We start from the raw sequence: 20,714 nt of genomic DNA on the forward strand, positions 1-20,714 counted from the left end.
CTGGTTTTGCACAAAGAATTTGTCATTCTGCAATATTATTGAATTCTGATCGTATTTTCAATTTTAATAACAAAAAAAGTTGAAATAGAAAAAATTATAAAAACCTTTAAAAATTGGAGCAATTTTAAAGACTCCTAAACCTCCTGTTGTCATCATTTGACCTAATGAAAGTTCCATTAAAAACATAGGAACCCCTGCCAAAGCAAGAGCAATAAAATATGGAACCATAAATGCACCTCCTCCGTTTTTGTAACAAAGGTATGGAAATCTCCATAAATTACCTAATCCGATTGCCAATCCTACAACTGACAAAATGAACTCGACCTAAAAGAAATTAATATCCTAGTAAATAATATATAAATTTTATTTACATTATAATATATGTTTCCCAGTTAAAAATCCTCGTACAAGATGATGTACAATGTACATTCACGTGAATGAAAAAATGAGTTGGCTGGGTTGTATTGTAAGTGGCCAATAGAAAAGTTATATTTAATATAGGTATAGTAGTAGGGCCAGCTGGCAAGTTTGGCAATTGGAAATTTGTAACAGTGGCAAAAACGAACTTAATTTAATAAATGTATTCTCGTTAGAAACCTAGATTCTTTGGATTTAATTTTGCTTTATATAAAACATAATATTTTTTCTAGAAGCGTGATTGAAGCCGAATTTAGCGCCATCTAGTCAGTTTTTAACCGTGCATGTTTTTTTTCAATTATATTTTTGTGTTTAGTATCGTTACCTTATAAAGCATACGAAAATTGCGGTGCTACATTTTTACGTAATATCCAGTTAAGCGAACAGCGTAATGTATATATATATATATATAGGTTTAGTGTGAAAGTGTAATAATTTCAGGCAGCAAGGAAAAACCTTTTGAGAATTTCCGAACTTGATACCTTGCTCCCACTTTATTCTACACTCTATATTATTCAAAGGGAAATTTTATTTCTTTAACTATTCGTCATTTTAAAATGGATATTCTTGAATCAAATTTTTTTTTAAAATGTTTTTCTTAAGCATCGTTGATTAAGGTAGTAAATTTTATCGAGTGTTTCTCAAATTTTAAATACTGCGGTTAATTTAAGGGAAATGAAGTTATAAGGTACACTCTCACCTCGTGGCTGCCTGTATACGTTGCCATGATAACTCCTGCAGGCAGGTAGCCATCGAGGTGTAAGAGTACCTACAATTGAAAAGTAAAAGTATTCATATTGAGTTTTTTTAATCCTATTTTAAAAATTACCTTGCTACCCCATGCTCCACGTTCCGGTAAATTATCATTTTTTATAACAGCACTAGTCTGTAGACAGTGGATTGCTTCGAATCGAAAATCTGCATCATCCTTGCTACAAATAATCGACTCGGTTTCTTTACAGACATCTGTCTGTTTTCTTTCAGTTATATTACTCGAAGACATTGTTATCTAAAATATAGAAGTAAATTATGAATGTCGATTTATATATGAATACAGCTTAAAAAAGGTAAAGTCGGACAAGGTGAAAATTGATGTTTACTTTTAATATATGAAGACGTTGACTCTTGCTTTTTAATACCATGACATAATTTAAAATTAATTTTTTCAAAAAACTATTTATATAACATTTTTATCTGCCTAAACTAAAATGATGGTTTAAAAAACTCTACAATCATTAAATATAAAAATGAAATTAGTTTCGCAATGGCACTTTCATTGGTATACGAGAATAAATTTGCAATTTCTTTTGCGCAAATGAAAGTACAAAAATTCAGGATATCTGGTATTTTTTCAGATTTTGCGATAAGAAGTCTTTTGAAATCAACTATACGAACTGTCTGACATTTTTACAGAAGTGCAACTGCGAAACATCGTTAAAAAAGCAACATTTAAAGTCAAATGTTTGTTTAACAACTATATTTTGAACCCCAAACATCATGAGCAAGGTAGAAAGCATTTGTAATATTTCTTTCAAGTCAGATATGCTTAATATCGTATTTATTTGATCTATTTTTACTTTATAATTTAAAAAAAAATTTCTTTCCTTATCATTAAGCAGGCAAGAGATATTAAAAACACAAGATGTACAATTGCCATAATAAATGTGAAATAAAGCTTTAAAATTGTGTTCCACTATACGTACTTATGCAAAATATGCTGAAAAAATACACAATTTTTATTAATATTGACAGACTTTATCCTATTTGAAGGTATTGCATGAATGAAATACTACTCTCGAGTCTTGTTATAATATAAAATATTATATTATGTTTTTACTAATTTTTTAGATGTGCTAAGAATATTCGTATATATACCAAATAATATAATAAATATAATTTCGCACTATTTGATAGAAAACTAAAATTTTTTCATTAATAAACTCACGCACATTAACATATTCCAAGTTAAAAATTTGTAGAAATTAATTTCAAGTCAAGATTAGAGAATAAGTATCAAACCTTTTGCAGGCCACTGACGACAAGCCTCAATATTGTGATCTACATTAGTCCCCCTAGGCATTAAGTTTAATAAATTGGTGCCAAGGTGTCACCCTACATTTAGGACCCTATACATATATATGCGATAGTTGCTAACAGTAATCAAACTTAAAATGACAAAAATAACATACATTACTGAGACATACAGCATGAAGTTACTATTGGAAATAAATGTATACCTATATTTTAAGTTATAATTGGGAACACGATGAAAACCTCAAATTTTTTCTAATGAAGCAACATATTTAAAGAAAATCTTAAGTAAATTCCTTATTTTAATTTTGTACACGAAAAAAATTAATTCAGTATATTTTACAAAACTGTGACGGAGTAGCGGATACAGCTCTTTACGAAACTGAGTTTTGTAAAATGTGATGGATATTTTCGGATAAACTACAGAAATTTCGTTGTTTATACTGAATATTTCTGGAGTTTATCCTGAATATTTCGTGACATTTTACAACACTCAGTTTCGTAAAGAGCTGTATCCGCTACTCCGTGATAATTCTGTAAAATCTACTGAATTAATTTTTTCCGTGTATGGCTCAATGAAAAAGTTGTTAAATTTTAAATAAAATACCTTTAAAATATTAAAATTTTAACGGATTTCAAGCTTTAGGAATTTAAATTTTGATCTTTCAGCCTTAAGTTCAAAATTTGTTTAAAATGGTAAAAACAAACTAATTTCAAATAAATATATTATTTCTCACAAATTGTCCTTTGCTGTAACATCTTTATTTTTGGGCATATGTAAGTACTTGCACAAGAACAATGACAAAGTCTTGTTCATGGATTACAAAGAAAATGCACAAAAATATTTACAAAAATATGAGTGAGTATACATGTTTGAGAGAATTTTGAGTTTGAAAATATTTACTCCAACATGTTCGTGTGTGAATGACTTTTACTTGTTCATGTTCATTCTCAGGATCATACAAATAAATTTTAAACCTGAAAAAATTAATTTCCATAACACACGAACTGTCACGGAGAAAATATAGTTATCTAGTAGGTAATTTTTAGTTATGGTACTTGATAATTAATTATTATTTTTACATTAAATCATTAAAAAAGTTTTTCTTTTTATTTTCTAGATTTTACAACAAATAAGGAAATATGTATGGATAAAATTCCGAAAATATAACTATCTATGTTTAATTACAACTCTGATTTTTCTGAAAAGTGGTCAACAAGGCTATCTATGCAATACATTGAATGTATTATAACTTTTCTGGACTAGCAGAAGCAACCGTTTACGAAACTGTAAAATGTGCCTAAATATTACAAATGTTTAGTATTTGAATATATTAATCTCATAATATAAAAGTTTTCAATACTAAATATTCTTAGACAGGGTTCATATTAAAATCAGTAATTGACATTTCAGGTTTTCAAGGTCAAATTTCAGAGAAATTTTAAATCTAATTTTTCAATCGTACCTATAAATTATTATCTTAAAATTTCTGATTTCGTTGTTAAGGTTAGATACTTCTTTATTAAAAATTTAAGAATACTTTTCTTGGGTTTATTTTAATAATTAAAAGTTTCTTTTTGTACGAAATTAGAATTATTCATAATCAATTGAAGAGCTGGATCGAAGAACCGACGCTTCACTCGCACCGGACGCGCTAATACCAGTCGGGTAACAGTGTGTGGCCCGGAGGTGCTCACTGTTACCCGACTGGTATTAACGCGTCCGATCCGAGTGAAGCGTCGGTTCTTCGATTTAGCTTCTCAATTATTTAAAAATCATGAAAGTTTGATCGCAAAAGTTCAAGAAATTAAGACATTTCTAAAACAGAAATTTTTTTTTAAATCAATCAAATGCGTACGTAATATAAATTTTGTCTGAAACTTGTAAGTTTCATCAACAAATTTTTTCTACGCTTTTCTCATGATTCTGAACAAGTACAAATTTTGAAGAATATTAATTTATTCAAAAAAATAAAAATATCATACAATAGTAAAAAATTATAAATCTCTCATTTTTTAAATATGAAATGTGGTTTTAGGTGTGTGTAGGCATATTTTTTTTTCAGATTTCGTTCATTTTCAGAAAATGAGTTTTAAATTTAAGAATTTAAGTAAACGGCTATATTAGTTTTGTAAAACTTTACCGGTCAACGGCAGTTCTTTCCGAAGTATAACAGATTATCGCCCTTGGGGAGTCTGAAATAATAAGATCTCATTGAAATTCTATTTATAACATAAGAAAAAAGTATATAATATGATATAAATTCAGTAGGTAGTACATGTTTAGTCTAAAATCATGCCGTCATGTACTAGGATATACAGGGTGTTTAAAAAGTATATGAAAACTTGTAAATATCTCGAAAAGTACGAATTTTTGTGAAACTCCTTTTTTTACTTTTGGGTCCCGGGCCCAATTTTTTGGATACAAAAATGTAGGTCTTTTTGTTGGGAACAACTTTTGTGTTGAATATTTTTCACGAAAATGCAAACTTTTCGATATATTTGCAAGTTTCCATACTTTTTGAACACCCTGTATATTATGATAATTTGTTGAATATTATACTCATTTGGTTTCTCTTTATATTCATTACGCCCAAGGAAAATACCACTCAACTCACTACATCCAACTTCAGCAAACAGCATTGTTTCTGGGATAATACCATCTGAAAAAATTACAACTGTATAATATAAAAATTCACTAACAAGCACATTAACTCTAATAATTTGAAACTAGTCAGTTGGTAGTGCATGTATCATTTAAAATCACAAATTCATTAATTTAGGTAAACATTATCATCATTTATTCTCATTTTATATTGATTATGCGTACGGCAGATGAGTCACTCACCTTGTTCATCCTTCTGCAGCAACATTGTATTTGCGAAAGTAGCACCTGAAACAATAAATTACAACTGCTTTGTATTTAGATTTACTAACAATGGCACTAACTAATAATTTGAAAATGGTCAGTTGGTAGTGCATGTATCGTCTAAAATCACGAATTCATTAATTTAGGTAAAAATTATCATCATTTATACTCATTTTATATTGATTATACGTAAGGGTGATAAGTCACTTACCACATCCAACTTTTGTAATCAACATGATGTCTGCGATAATACCATCTGAAAAAATTACAACTGTATAATATATAAATTCACTAACAAGCACATTAACTCTAATAATTTGAAACTAGTCAGTTGGTAGTGCATGTATCATTTAAAATCACAAATTCATTAATTTAGGTAAACATTATCATCATTTATTCTCATTTTATATTGATTATGCGTACGGCAGATGAGTCACTCACCTTGTTCATCCTTCTGCAGCAACATTGTATTTGCGAAAGTAGCACCTGAAACAATAAATTACAACTGCTTTGTATTTAGATTTACTAACAATGGCACTAACTAATAATTTGAAAATGGTCAGTTGGTAGTGCATGTATCGTCTAAAATCACGAATTCATTAATTTAGGTAAAAATTATCATCATTTATACTCATTTTATATTGATTATACGTAAGGGTGATAAGTCACTTACCACATCCAACTTTTGTAATCAACATGATGTCTGCGATAATACCATCTGAAAAAATTACAACTGTATAATATATAAATTCACTAACAAGCACATTAACTCTAATAATTTGAAACTAGTCAGTTGGTAGTGCATGTATCATTTAAAATCACAAATTCATTAATTTAGGTAAACATTATCATCATTTATTCTCATTTTATATTGATTATGCGTACGGCAGATGAGTCACTCACCTTGTTCATCCTTCTGCAGCAACATTGTATTTGCGAAAGTAGCACCTGAAACAATAAATTACAACTGCTTTGTATTTAGATTTACTAACAATGGCACTAACTAATAATTTGAAAATGGTCAGTTGGTAGTGCATGTATCGTCTAAAATCACGAATTCATTAATTTAGGTAAACATTATCATCATTTATACTCATTTTATATTGATTATACGTAAGGGTGATAAGTCACTTACCACATCCAACTTTTGTAATCAACATGATGTCTGCGATAATACCATCTGAAAAAATTACAACTGTATAATATATAAATTTACTAACAAGCCCATTAATTGTAATTATTTGAAAATAGTCAGTTGGTAGTGCATGTTTCGTCTAAAATCACGACTTCATATAATAATGTATTTTTTATCATCATTTTGTTTTCTTTTCACATTGATTATGTTTTCATAAAAGAAACAGTTTATAACACATACATGATTATATTAAAATTTTTTAAAATAAATTAAATTATATATGAAAAGTGTTCTACACGCGATACTCTTTTGCAGGTGGTACGGTTTGAAAGAGAATGCCTCACATGTACAAGATACTTACAATTCGCTTCTCTTGTGGTAGCTTTTTTGTAATTCCATTGGGATGCAACAAATAGTCCACAAGGCTGCCTGAAACAATAAAAGTGTATTACAAACCTTCTTCTTAACAATATAGAAGGGTAGTAATTTAAATGACGAGTCAGTTGGTAGTGCATGTTTTTTTCAAAATCACGACTTCATTAATTTAGGTATAGATTGTCATCATATTTGTTTTCTTTATATTAATTTTGTATTGTTTGTAATAAAAATTGAAAAAGCAGTAAACTAAAAATTACCTATTAGACACGTGGCTGTTTGTGGTTCACTGAGAATCACAAATTTGAAGATAAAAAATTTGGTCATTTACATTACCAATAATGTATTACTGTTTTGTTAAATTTATATTTTTTATAAAAAATAAGTATATTATAATAAATATTTTATATTAACTAAAAACTGCAGAATTAATTATAGCAAAATTAACTTACAGTGGATGATCAGTTATAAGAATGAATGCGTACTGGGCGTGCAATACTTTAAAGGCTAATGCACAAGAGTTCGAGAAGCGTGAAGTATAAGGGTAAGGTCACACTTTGGCACCCGACTTAAAGGCGGTTCCAGAATAGATACAAAAGCCAAGTACAAGTGCAAGTACAAGTACAAGTACAATATATATATATATAAAAATAATTAAATATGGGAATAATTAAATATGCTGTCTGCCATCGAAATTCGGGAGCCGAGAGAGAGGTCTGATTCCTGTATTCCCCTCTTTGTCGGTACAGGTCCATTAGAAAATATTTAAGGGTACGGTCACACCTCGGTCGATAGCGAGACTACCTGTCTGTCATGTAATATAACGTAGAAGAGTGAGAGAAATAAGAACATTTTTTTATTTCTCTCACTCTTGTACTTTATATTACATGACAGACAGGTAGTCTCGCTATCGACCAAGGTGTGACCATACCCTTAAATATTTTCTAATGGACCTGTACCGACAAAGAAGGGAATACAGGAATCTAGGCCTACAGAAATCAGACCTCTCTCTCTCGTCTCGCGACTTTCAATGGCAGACCGGCAGACATCATTTCAGATATAGGCCGACTAGTCGAAGCCACAAAAAAGAAGAAGATATAGGCCTTTTCCGAATTGGGATTTTTAGCGCAATTTTAGTAAAATGTATACTCGGGAAGTATGAAGTGTCTACATACTTCCCGAGTATACATTTTATCAAAAGTACGCTAAAAATCCCAATTCGGAAACGGCCATAGAGTTCAGTGATGCGAAAAAAGTTGTTGTGAATGCAGCTGTAAGCGATACGTTAACCTGTTTTTTAGTAACCACGCCAATAACTGATAATTTAGCCCGCGCTTATTACCTGAGATCCCGCCAAAACCATTATACAGCATTCAACCTCGTGTGACTGAATATAGAAAAATTAATTGTCTGTTAAAAATTGTGTTATTTTAATTTCTTTAATAAATTGTGTATTTAAAAATGGTTGCAAAGGGCAAGATGTTCGTTTTAAAACGAAGTATGTATTTCTTATTTGGACTTATCTATTTTTTCCATTTGTCAAACTTGTTGAAATATTTATAAAATAATTTTACCTTTCGATATTAATTTTAATAACTTTAATTTATTATTTATCTACTTATATCCTAAATACATTTGATAATTGATTTTATGAAAAAGTTTATTAGTTTTTAATTGTTTGCAATAAAAAAATCGATCTAGTTTTTATTGCTCTTGTCCTGTCTAAAAATAAATCCTATTTCATTGATTTTCTATTTTTCTTTTATATACTTTAATAAAATTTAAACACTAATATCATGTACAATTTCATTCTTTTGTTATGGTGATTTATAAAATTTCATTTTTTTTCTTTTAGATGGTCTTAAAGAGGAGGTGCATTTTGATAAAATAACTTCAAGAATTCAAAAGCTTTGCTATGGTTTAGACATGGATTATGTGGATCCAGTGAGTTATATTTGTATTTATTGAGGGCTAGGATTTTTGAAACAAAACAATAGAATTTAATTTCTAATTACATTTTGATTCAACATCATCTTTTAGATGCTTTATTGGTGAATTAAAAATTAATGTTCATCTTTACACATTTGATTAACTCACAAAGCACAATAAAAGTAAAAAATTATTAAAATATATAGATTGCTTAAACTTTGAAAGCAAAACACTTTGATGAAAGTATAGATTTAATATTAAATTTATTGTGACAATTTTAACGTTCCATAAATATATCCCCTTGATAAGATTGAAATGTATTGTTTTTTTGTTAGACGAGAATAAGTGAAAATTTTATTGTGGTGTCTCAAATTTTCTGGACTATAAAAGTTTCGTAATGATATATATAGTATTACAATATTATTTTATTTCTCAGCCTGCTATTACTTTCCGTGTAATTAATGGCCTCTACTCTGGAGTAACAACTGTTGAATTAGACAATCTTGCAGCCGAGACTGCGGCAACAATGACGACTAAACATCCTGATTATGCAATTTTAGCAGCCAGGATTGCAGTTTCAAATCTTCATAAAGAAACTAAAAAGGCTTTCAGCGGTAAGTTAGAGAGGGAATTTTTTCTGTCGAAATAAATTTAATAGCAAAGTGTGAAATGCAATATTTATTTTTTTAGAGGTCATAACTGACTTATATGAGAGAGTCGATAAAAATACCAAAGAATCAATGCCTATGATTAATAAAGAATGCTACGACATTATTCAGAAACATGCAGAAAGATTGAATTCAGCTATAATCTACGATCGTGATTTTAGTTATAATTATTTTGGATTCAAAACACTGGAGCGAAGTTATTTACTTAAAATTAATGGAAAAGTCGTTGAAAGGCCCCAGCAGATGTTAATGAGAGTTGCAGTAGCTATTCACCGTGAAGATGTCGACAGAGTGATCGAGACCTACAATTATTTATCTGAACGATATTTCACTCATGCATCACCGACACTTTTCTCTGCATGCACTTTGAGAGAACAAATGTCAAGGTGAATTAAACTTTAATAGCGATTGTTGCATTTCATTTATTATTTGTTATTTATTAAACTTTTCTTTACAGTTGTTTCCTTTTGACTATGTCTGAAGACAGTATTGAAGGCATATACGACACATTGAAAAGATGTGCACTTATAAGTAAATCTGCCGGTGGAATTGGCGTCAACGTTCATTGTATCAGAGCTAAGGGGACTCGCATCGCAGGAACGCAAGGAGAATCTAATGGTCTTGTTCCTATGATTAGAGTTTACAATAGTACCGCTCGATACGTTGATCAAGGGGGCAACAAAAGACCAGGAGCATTTGCAATTTATATTGAACCTTGGCATGCTGACGTTTTAGAGTTTCTTGACCTAAAGAAAAATACTGGTACCTACATTACATTTATCTCCAAAAATCATGTATTAATTATTTTTATATTAAATAAATAACATGTTTATTTATTTAGGAAAAGAGGAATATCGTGCAAGAGAATTATTTTATGGGCTTTGGATTCCGGATTTATTTATGAAACGTGTTATGGACGACGGAATTTGGACTCTGATGTGTCCTCGTGAATCTCCAGGACTTGCAGATGTTTGGGGAGAAGAATTTGACGATCTCTATACAAAATACGAAATGGAAGGGAAATTTAAACGGCAAATTAAAGCGCGTGACCTTTGGACCGCAATTTTGATTTCGCAAGTTGAAACCGGAACACCTTACATGCTCTACAAAGATCACTGCAATAGAAAATCAAATCAACAAAACATTGGAACTATAAAATGCAGTAACCTCTGCACTGAAATTATTCAATATTCTAGTCCAGATGAAGTAGCTGTTTGCAATTTGGCATCTATTGCTGTTAACATGTTTGTCAATTCTAATAGTAGAACTTTTGACTTTATAAAGCTGAAAGAGATAACCAAAATTGTTACTAAAAACTTGGACAAAATTATAGACAATAATTATTATCCTGTACCCGAAGCTGAGAGATCTAATTTCAGACACAGGCCAATCGGTAAGATCATGATAAAACCTCCCATTACATGCAGAGAGGAAAATTTAAAATTTTTAAATAACTCTTTTCTTCACCTTGTTAGACAGTTTTTGTTTTTAAACTGCAAATAACTTGTTTTGTATTTTAGGCATTGGAATACAAGGCTTAGCAGATGCATTTTTGTTGATGCGTTTTCCATTTGAGAGTGAAGAAGCTCAAAAGTTAAATATCCAAATTTTTGAAACTCTTTATTACGGAGCTCTGGAGGCTAGTTGCGAAATCGCTGAAGAAAAAGGTCCCTATTCTACATATGAAGGAAGTCCTATTAGTAAAGGGGTAAGTGATTGTTGAAATAAGAAATACATAATAACTTTTCACATGATAGCTCGCCGCAATGTGTAATATAAAAATTTTTAGATTTTCCAATATGACATGTGGAATGTTACACCAAGTAATCTTTGGGATTGGCAAGTTTTAAAGGAAAAAGTCGCAAAACATGGAGTGCGTAATTCATTATTGATTGCTCCAATGCCTACAGCTTCAACGGCACAAATTTTGGGCAACAATGAATCAATTGAACCTTACACAAGCAATATATATACAAGACGCGTTCTTTCAGGAGAGTTTCAAATTGTTAACCCTCATCTTTTGAAAGATTTAACTGAAAAAAATCTCTGGGACGAAGATATGAAAAATGAAATTATTGCTAACAATGGATCGGTTCAGGTACTATAAATTAAATATTAAATGTCACTTAACATGAAACGCATTTGTGTTTGATATTCTATTACTATAATTTTTAAATAACGATATATATGCAAAAAAAAGTGATTTGGACTAATAGTTTTTTCAGGTTTGATTAAAGACATATTTTTGAAAATTAGTAATAGAATTTTTATTTTTTTAATGAAGATACATACACTATGTAATAAATGAATTTTTTTTTGTAAATGTGTAAGAATAAAATTATAATACAGCTTTTTATTTTAGGGTATTGCCGGAATTCCAGAGGATTTAAAAGAATTGTATAAAACTGTATGGGAAATAAAACAAAAAACAATTTTAAAAATGGCTGCAGATCGAGGTGCTTTTATTGATCAATCACAGTCTTTGAATGTCCATATGTTGAAACCAACGACCGAAACTTTAACTAGTATGCATTTCTACGGTTGGAAAATGGTAATGTACTTTTATCATTTTAGTAAATACACACATAAATGGATTGTCTTATTATTTTTGTTACGTTTGTAAATATTATTTTTGGAAGATAATTATGAATTTTTTTTTTTTATGTAATTTAATTTTCTATTTATATATATTTTTGCAGGGCTTGAAAACTGGAATGTATTATCTACGCACGAAACCTGCAGCAAATGCATTACAATTCACTGTTGACAAAACAAGATTACAGAAATCTAGTGCTATTGATAATACAGTTACTAATGTGGCTGCTAAGCAACCAGAAACAAAGGTTGATGATTATGAGTCAGTTTTAGCTTGTTCACGTGAAAATGGTGACGCTTGCATGTCCTGTGGAGCATAATTTAAAAGATAACTTTTAGTTTTCTACTCCACTTTTTTTGTGCATTAAATTAATAATTCTTGTAAATAAACATTCGATAAACGTCCTATTTAATAAACTCATTTTCATATATTAATCTGCTTACACTTTATTTTATGTATTTACATAAAACATTCGTAGTTGCATATAGATTATTATTTAACTTGGAATAATAATAATTTGAATTATTTATTATTAAAAATTAAATTAAAATGCTGTTATTTTGGTTATGGCATTTGATAATTTCGTAATGCGAGATTATATTATTGTTTTTGTGTTTTCGTTCTAAAAAAGTGTATTGAGTGAAATTTAGATTAATTTGTGACCATTTGTGATATTTTGTACAATAAAATTAATTTAACAGTAAACTTATAAAGTTCCATATTAATTAGTTGTATAGAGGAATTAAAAAAACTTATTCATTGAAAAATATTTGATTTTGTTCTCAAAAAGGCTAAAATAAATAAAATTATGATTAGCTTTTAATATTTCACACAATAAAATTTATTTAACAATTGACTTATAAAATTCAACTAATTTCTTGTGAATATTTCAGTTATTACGTACAGTAAAAAAACTAACGTAAAAATTTTACATAGAAAGAAGCTGTTATTTGCCTCTGAAATGATCATTATACATAAGTTTAAATCAAGTTTTACTTTAATGCTTTGAGAATACAATTATTATAAATAATTCAATTCGTAAATTGTCTATTTTTTCTTTTTAGACTTTTTTTCAGTAGAACTTGTCGAAACGCCTGTGAGTTCAGCTAATTGCTTTTTTAGACTTAATAGTATATCAACTTGTGGTTGCCACATTGTTTTTGGTTCCTTAGACTTGAGTTCACGGACTAAATTCGCCTAAAATAATATCATAAATGAAATATATCCATTTGTTGGAACATCTCTGCCGTGCTATAAGGAAAGAAGTCTATGACTACACAGTCAATGGAACTGAGGTAATCGAAGAAAACTGTGTATAAAAATTGCCCTTATATATAAAAACATAGTGTATAAAATAAATACATTTTTTCTAACACACGTACCGAAAGTACGTCATTTCTCATCTGTGTGGCAGGGGAAAGTGAATCTTTTCCGTCGTGCGAGAGGGAAAGTCTATATCTTTTTGACAATCACATAAGTATATGTATATAAAAGGGAGCCTGACAAAAAAGAATAAGTGCAAATTTCATGTTTTAATTAATTAATTAAAATTATTTCTAATAAATAATAAAAAAATTTCAATAATGAATAAATTTCTCAGGAATTTAAATTAAGACTTAAATATTTAATAACAACAAATTCTTATAAACTATTAATTATTATGTCATTTAATTTGTTTTTTTCTGTAAAATCAAACATTTTATTTTATTTACTTTTGCGTTAAGGGTATGTGGGCAAAGAACGTTTTTTTGTAGTTTGAAACTTTCTATGAAATAAAAAATTAGAGCAAGATGGATACTACCAAAACACATTTTCCCATACTAGGTCACCTGGGAGGTTCCCACGTGACCACCCCTTAAAGTTAAAAATCAAGTTTGGATGTTTTTATTAACATTTTACGACTTGAACTTGCCAATTTTAATACTCTCTTCAATTGTATCGTATATCTATTTCTTCACATTTTTATTGGAACAATTATTTAACAGTTTTAAGGCTTTTATGTTTTAATATTATAACCTCTTGTAATATTTAAAAATTTAATTTAAAAATAAATAAAAAGATTTTTATATTTTTATCATTTTTATCAGACGTAGGAAATTTTGACGAATCGATTGATAAAAAAAAAAGATTTTTCATAAAAATGTTAGTTAGAGCCTTCTTTCCTTAGCACGACAGATCTTTCAGTTTATGAATTCGCCCATTGCAATAGTGGAATATATTTAAATATATGAATTTTGTAATATTTTTAAAAAGAAGAAAGATATTTTAAAAATAAAATTGTACCTGTTCAGAAATTTTGTCTTCTAACTCCTTAATATTATGAGGAGAAGGTGAAGATTCTTTTCCAGCATATTTTTGTCGCAGTGCATCTACTTGTTCAACTTCTATTTTTGTAAAGAGTGGTGTTGGTTTTCCTATTTTGTGCCCAGCAGATAATATAGTTGTTACGAGGTCAGGAATATAGCCGTATTCCTTTTCGTCCATTCCCAATTGTCCTCTTAGTTGACGGGCTGTACTTGGCATGAATGGACCCAAAAGAGCAGAGAGCAAGGACGTTAAATTACAACAAATGCCGACAATTGTTCCAGCTCTTTTTCTGTTAAACAAGTAAAACATGTAATGACCGATAATAATAATAATTGTAGATATCATATATATATATATATATATAAACTTTTACCTGTCTTTTTCACTGCCTTTAATTTTTACCCATGGTTCTTGTGATTGTAGATATTGATTTCCATGTTTTGAAATTGCAAGAACGTGTTTTAAAGCATCTCTTATTTTTGTTTTAGAGAGGCAAATAATATAATTGGTTAACTCTCGTTGTATTAAGGCCAAAACTGTATAATCATCTTTCTGAGGTTCCATGATTGGTACTTGTGAATTGAAATTTTTCTCAACGAACATAAGAGCTCTGTATTTAAAATATGTTGTTTAATAAGAACTTTAATTGATAAGAAATGAAATAAAGTTTTGCGCATACCTATTAATAAAATTACCAAGATTATTTAACAGTTCGCTATTATTTTTGGTTGCCAAATCAGTCCAGGAAAAATTAGAATCTTGATTTTCGGGTCTAATATAGGCCAAATAGAAACGCCAAACATCAGCTGGGATTCCTGTTTCAATTGCATCTGTGCCAAAAACTCCAATTCCTCTAGACTTTGAAAATTTTCTATCCTCGTAATTGAGATATTCTGCAAAGAAATGATGTTTTACAAGTAGCAAATAATTGATCAAAAACTACACAACAACATACCCGTCGATGCAATGTGTTTAACTAAAGTATGTCCCTGATCAGCAGCTAGCAGTGTGGCAGGAAACATGATTGCGTGGAACGGAACATTGTCTTTTGCCATGAACTGATACAAATCGATGTTAACCTTCTCGTTAGGTTTCCACCATTTTTCATAAAACTTGGTAAACCGTTTGGTAATACTTATATAACCTAAGGGAGCGTCAAACCACACATAAAAAACTTTATCACGATATCCTTCCAAAGGAACTGGTATTCCCCACTTTAAATCCCTTGTAATACATCTTGGTTTTAATCCATCTCGAAGCCACGGTTTAGTTACTGCTCTCGCTATTGGAGACCACTCGTTTTCAGCACTACTGACCCATTCTTTTAATTTATCTTGGATCTAAAAGAATTTATCAAATCTTTTTCATTCATTTAACGTTTAGATGTGTTCAATAAACTTTTAGAATTTACGTACTTTAGGTAAATCTAGGAAAAATTGCGTTGAAGCTTTGATAATTGGCGTGTTACTGCAAACTTTACAACGTGGCTTAATTAATTCAGTTGCATTAACAAGGTGCCCACACCCATCACATTGATCACCTCGTGCATCTTCGTACTTGCAATTAGGACATATGCCTTCAACAAATCTATCAGCTAAAAATCTATTGCAGTTTTCACATAATAGTTGATTTACAGATTCAGAAAAAACATAGCCTTGTGACTTTATCCTCAAAAACATATCTTGAACAATTCTAAAAAAAATTCAATAAAATTATTTATCATGCTAAGAAAAGAAAAAAAAAAAAAAAAAAAAAAAAAAAAAAAAAAAAAAAAAAAAAAAAAAAAAAAAAAAAAAAAAAAATAGTTACTCATCTCTTACTCAGTTTGTTCTGCTGTTGTAGTTCTTCCAAAATAATCAAAACCAATATTGAACCAACGATAGATATCGTTATGTATATCAAAATATTTATCACAAACTTGTTGCGGTGAAACTTTTTCCTCAAGTGCTTTTGCCTCCGTTGCAGTTCCATACTCATCTGTTCCACTGTAATAAGGCAATGAAATCATTAATATTATTATAAAATAAAAATATCTTAGAATCTAAAAATTTACCATATAAAAAGAGTATTGTAATTCCTTTGACGGCAATATCTGTAAAAAAAACAAAATAATACTTTTAAAAATCGCTTAATTAAATGTTTTTAATTCTGAGATTTGATAAATAAACATTCAAACCTGGCAAAAATATCAGCTGAAAGAACACAACCGATGATATTTCCTAAATGAGGAACATTATTCACATAAGGAAGAGCAGATGTCACGAGAAAATTTTTTTCAACAGGAACAGGTCTGTAAAATATATATGTTTAATTGAACAATATATATGCTTATCATACAGTTAAAAATTTTCACCATACATAGGATACGTAGATTCAATTGAACAGTAAGAAGAAGTTGTCCAACTATCTTGAATCAGACGAAGCTCGTCGGTGCTAATTATTAAATCAACGTCATTGCCAACTGTCATACTTGCCTAAAACGAAATTAACAAGACAATTATTTGAAATAAATATATGTATTTTGAGTTTACTTACATCATTGATTGCTTTAGATTGCTTGCCACCAGTGTATAAATTAAGAGGAAACCAAGACGTTGCTTGAATACATGATATTCCTTTTATTCCTCTATCACAATTAAACTGTTTTAACGATTGCTAAATAGAAATTTTAAGTATAGAGCTATCAAATAAGATTAATTAAGTTTTGCAAAATAAACAACAACAAAATCTATGCTGCAATTGAGTACATTCTTTTTACACTCACTTGAACTACTGGATTCGCTTCAATATTTCTGAGCCAACATTCTATGTTAATGAATTCTTTCGATACTAAATTACTAATTTCAGGAATACCCGTAGCAACCCAAACAGATACCCACATGAAGAAGTCCACAATTGAAACTTGACTTTTCTCCTAAAAAAAATTATTCAAAACAATATTCAAACACACATAGGTATTACATTACATGTAGACAATATATTTTCTATACTTACTTGAATATTTGTTTTTGCGATTTTCTCAATTAGGAACTTTTTATCTTTTAAGGCTGCATTCAATTCTTTAAAAAGTGACCATATCCGAGGTTTATGAGACATCTCTAATGTCCCGGAACCGCCATAAGACACTAGTGCTGGCTAAAAAAAAATCATTTCTAAATTAAACATCCTTAATTTTAATTATTCAACCACACATGACAAAGGAAAGCATATAAATTGTTGGCCTTGTTTAAAATAAGTACATATTCAAAAATTTTTTTTGTTTTTTTTGTAACCAATTTTCTTTTAATACCTGAAATTGAGTTATTTCCCATTCTAACCATCTATTAGTAATAATACGGGATTCTTCTTCGGTTGGAGCTAGAAACTCAACTGCTGCAAGAGTACTAAAAAGTTCAAGACCAGGTGTTACCTCTAAAGCAGGCAATCTCCCTAGATTGTTATCTAGAAAAAGAAGATATTACTGTATACAGTGCTTGATATCTAATTTGCAGAAATATATAGTTTGGATTTTGTAAAATTTTCGTAAAATGCTCAAATGAAAAGAAAAATGTAACTTTAGTCTTAAAATTTACCCTGAAAATTCTTTTACAATGACAATCCTTTTATCCTGAAACTTGAAAAATAAATGCAGCTGAAAATCAGCCAAATGTGTGGACTAGTCAACTAAATACATACATCAAAACATTTCTTTGATTAACACTGATTGAAGAAAAATTATAATTTAAAGAATTTTACATGATTTTTTTAAAATGGTAACCACCAACCCCTTAAAAAATATTTTTTTCCGTAATAAGTTTATTGTACATTTAAAATTGTAAAATCTCAAGAGTCGGGGGGTAGAACAATATCACTAATTATATTTTAGTGGTATAGGTTTATGAACAAGTAGTAAAAATCACAATAAATGTATGTTGAAAATAATTATTACTTAAAGAATCGTTTAAAAAAAGCTTACAGAATAACCTACAAATTAATAATAAAAAAAGGCAATCTTGTTATTAATCGCGCAGTTTTCCATTATTCAAATTATTTTCAGTAATTATAATCTTTGTTAAAAATTACTTAAATTATCTGTGTTCTTAATGTAGGTTATGAGAATACTTACGGGTCAATGTGACTACATTTACAGTAATTTGTTTTCCTGTTATGTTAGCAGCAATAATTAATTTTAGTGTATTTGGATTGCCTTCATTTGTTGAGACGATCATTGTTCTTAATGAACCAATAAATATATATAAATAATAAATTGACTACTTGTTTTAACACGACAGATGAACACGTGAACCAGACACCAACAATGTTGCTGATGTTGTCAGTTTAAAGCTGCTTCTACAAATTCTACAAATCTAATTAGGTAGTTCGAGTTGAGTGGGGGAAAATTCAAGATGGAAGCAAGCTGGACGACAACTTTACATTGGAAGGACACTCGTGGCCAGACATGCCCGTGTTGTCATGGCAACATGTGCGTTAGAAAAGGACCAAAAAGTTAAGGCATATCTGGCACAAGAAGACTAGAGACAGGAGGAACTTCTTCTTTCTTATATGACTTCTTGATTAAACAAAGTGTCAGAACAACTGAGACAGGAGGAACAATTCGAGCTGTACGATTAGGCGTACTACCCCGAGGCGCACTAGTATTCTGCGCATACCCACATATGCTTAACTATATACATACGCTGTCTGCTGCTTGGGTAGGTATGCGCAGAAGACTAGTGCGCCTTGGGGTAGCACGCCTAAACGTAGTGTCACAATCTGTCCCACTGCTCTCTGTAGGCTGAAGGCCTAAGCACAATAGAAACGTAACCGGAATCGTAATAGCAAACGGAAGAATTAGTAAGAGAACAACAACAATATATGACTATCCTTCTCTAACTTTCTATTCTGCTCAGGCCTAAACAGCCGAGTTGTTCCTCCTGTCTCTAGTCTACGGAGTACGGAAGCTTCTACGCGCCACCACTAAGCACTCACTCGCGTAAAGGCCTTTCTCCAATAGGATCCTAAACTCTTGCGTTGCGTATGCATTGCGTCGGTTGCTATTGGCAACCAATGCTAAAATCAACGCGTCAGTCACGCAACGCAAAAGTTTAGGTTCCTATTGGAGAAAGGCCTTTACGAGGCATGATTGAATCGACCCACTCGTGCGTGCCTTGTAGGGTGCTTCTCTATTTTTTAATATTTTCTTTGTAAATAATTTATGTCAGCAGATATATGTATATAATATGACAGAATAAATATAAAATTTTCAGAAATAATTTTTTTATTTTGTTTTTATCAAAACGATCATACAATAACCTTAAGGCGCTTGTATACCTCACCGATCCCGAGTATACTTCTGTCGTGTACCATTGGAGTAAAAGAGACAAAAAGATATTTCCGTCTCTTTTACTCCAATGATACACGACGCAAGTATACTCGGGATGGGTGAGGTATACAAGCGCCTTTAAACTAATAAAACGAAAACACATTTAAAATTCAATTGTTTATTAATAAAACCTATCAAGAATATGACACAAATATATATATATATCCTTTTCTAACGCGTACATCTTGTTCACGAGCGACTTTTTCGAATCTATTGTACGTTGGCCGTTTCAATGAAAATGCATGGGATAATTATGTACTTATCAAATATCACAAATAAAATATTCAACAATTTATTATAAATATTGTAAAATATTATTAAATAAATATAAGCAATTAATAAAATAATAATTTATAATAAGAAAAATTTTTTTTTTTATTTGAATTTCTCGCCAGGAATTATGACATCTTTTTTTTTTTTTTTTTTACTCTTTTCTAAAGTAAGTTATATTATAAAATATGTTTAAAAATTTCTAAATCAATTATATGCACATATGAACACGATTAAATAAACTTTAATAAGTGAAAAGTAAATTTTTGTGTGTTATCCCATGCATTTTCATTGAAATGTTCCCAGACTACACAGCCAGCGCCACCAGTGGCGACGGTCCAATGTGAATGTCACGGGGGTGGTAAATTCAAATTTGAATTTTGTTTCTCTCTCTCTCTAGGCCAACGCACAATAGATTCGCGAAAGTCGTTCGCGAACGAGATGCATGAGATAGAAAAGGATACGAATATATCTCTGTCCTTTTCTAACTCACGTTTCACGTTCGCGAACGTCTTTCGCGAAGCTATTCTGCCTAAAGTCATATAAGAACAAGAAGAAGAAGAAGCCATGACAACTCCTGCAGTCAGACAGGCAGCCAAGAGCTGAGAGTGTACCTTAAGACTTATAAATAAAGTCAGGGGTGCTATTCTTGAAGTATTTTTCGTATACGAATGCATGTATTATTTTATTGAAGACGCTTCTTATGGAGCATTTACACCTGATAAAAAAAATTGTATTTTGCATTTTCCAAAGTA

The 20,714-nt window shown here is 30.1% G+C and overlaps 4 protein-coding genes across 5 annotated transcripts in view; 1 reads left to right on the forward strand and 3 right to left on the reverse strand.

The window, feature by feature from the left end:
• LOC127290380 (sodium- and chloride-dependent GABA transporter 1-like) overlaps positions 1–2,934 on the reverse strand; it is a 45,790-nt gene extending 42,856 nt beyond the window's left edge. The window contains exons 1-3 of one of the 2 annotated variants that reach the window (XM_051318888.1): positions 2,437–2,934; positions 1,247–1,426; positions 105–324 (exon numbers count right to left, since the gene is read on the reverse strand). In XM_051318888.1, coding sequence (XP_051174845.1) covers positions 105–324; positions 1,247–1,420 — 394 coding nt within the window. In that variant the 5' untranslated portion in view covers positions 1,421–1,426; positions 2,437–2,934. Of the gene's footprint in view, positions 1–104; positions 325–1,246; positions 1,427–2,366 lie in introns of both variants that reach the window. The other variant, XM_051318887.1, reaches the window with a different exon arrangement.
• A 1,456-nt stretch (positions 2,935–4,390) lies between these two features.
• Positions 4,391–7,371, reverse strand: LOC127290385 (uncharacterized). Its single transcript, XM_051318893.1, has 10 exons — positions 7,280–7,371; positions 6,814–6,881; positions 6,453–6,497; positions 6,221–6,265; positions 5,991–6,035; positions 5,759–5,803; positions 5,529–5,573; positions 5,297–5,341; positions 5,067–5,111; positions 4,391–4,644 (listed from the first exon to the last, which is right to left on the reverse strand). Exons 3-10 carry the CDS (start codon positions 6,475–6,477, stop codon positions 4,589–4,591), a joined length of 351 nt encoding a protein of 116 aa, XP_051174850.1. The 5' UTR covers positions 6,478–6,497; positions 6,814–6,881; positions 7,280–7,371; the 3' UTR covers positions 4,391–4,588.
• Positions 7,372–8,102: 731 nt separating this feature from the next.
• On the forward strand, positions 8,103–12,454 carry LOC127290378 (ribonucleoside-diphosphate reductase large subunit). Its single transcript, XM_051318883.1, has 10 exons — positions 8,103–8,325; positions 8,683–8,771; positions 9,193–9,370; positions 9,447–9,810; positions 9,882–10,186; positions 10,266–10,817; positions 10,945–11,132; positions 11,214–11,522; positions 11,787–11,975; positions 12,124–12,454. Exons 1-10 carry the CDS (start codon positions 8,289–8,291, stop codon positions 12,337–12,339), a joined length of 2,427 nt encoding a protein of 808 aa, XP_051174840.1. The 5' UTR covers positions 8,103–8,288; the 3' UTR covers positions 12,340–12,454.
• A 378-nt stretch (positions 12,455–12,832) lies between these two features.
• LOC127290377 (methionine--tRNA ligase, cytoplasmic) lies at positions 12,833–18,642 on the reverse strand. The gene is made up of 15 exons (XM_051318882.1): positions 18,433–18,642; positions 17,617–17,768; positions 17,322–17,462; positions 17,092–17,241; positions 16,863–16,982; positions 16,686–16,801; positions 16,504–16,617; positions 16,381–16,419; positions 16,148–16,312; positions 15,743–16,019; positions 15,283–15,667; positions 15,007–15,220; positions 14,701–14,937; positions 14,304–14,616; positions 12,833–13,217 (listed from the first exon to the last, which is right to left on the reverse strand). The coding sequence occupies exons 1-15, from the start codon at positions 18,533–18,535 to the stop codon at positions 13,068–13,070; spliced, it is 2,676 nt and encodes an 891-aa protein (XP_051174839.1). The 5' UTR covers positions 18,536–18,642; the 3' UTR covers positions 12,833–13,067.
• Between the last annotated feature and the right edge of the window lie 2,072 nt (positions 18,643–20,714).

Source organism: Leptopilina boulardi, unplaced genomic scaffold (assembly GCF_019393585.1).
Source record: "Leptopilina boulardi isolate dan_hultmark-lab unplaced genomic scaffold, ZJU_Lbou_2.1 LbouV2_64, whole genome shotgun sequence".
NCBI lineage: Eukaryota > Metazoa > Arthropoda > Insecta > Hymenoptera > Figitidae > Leptopilina > Leptopilina boulardi.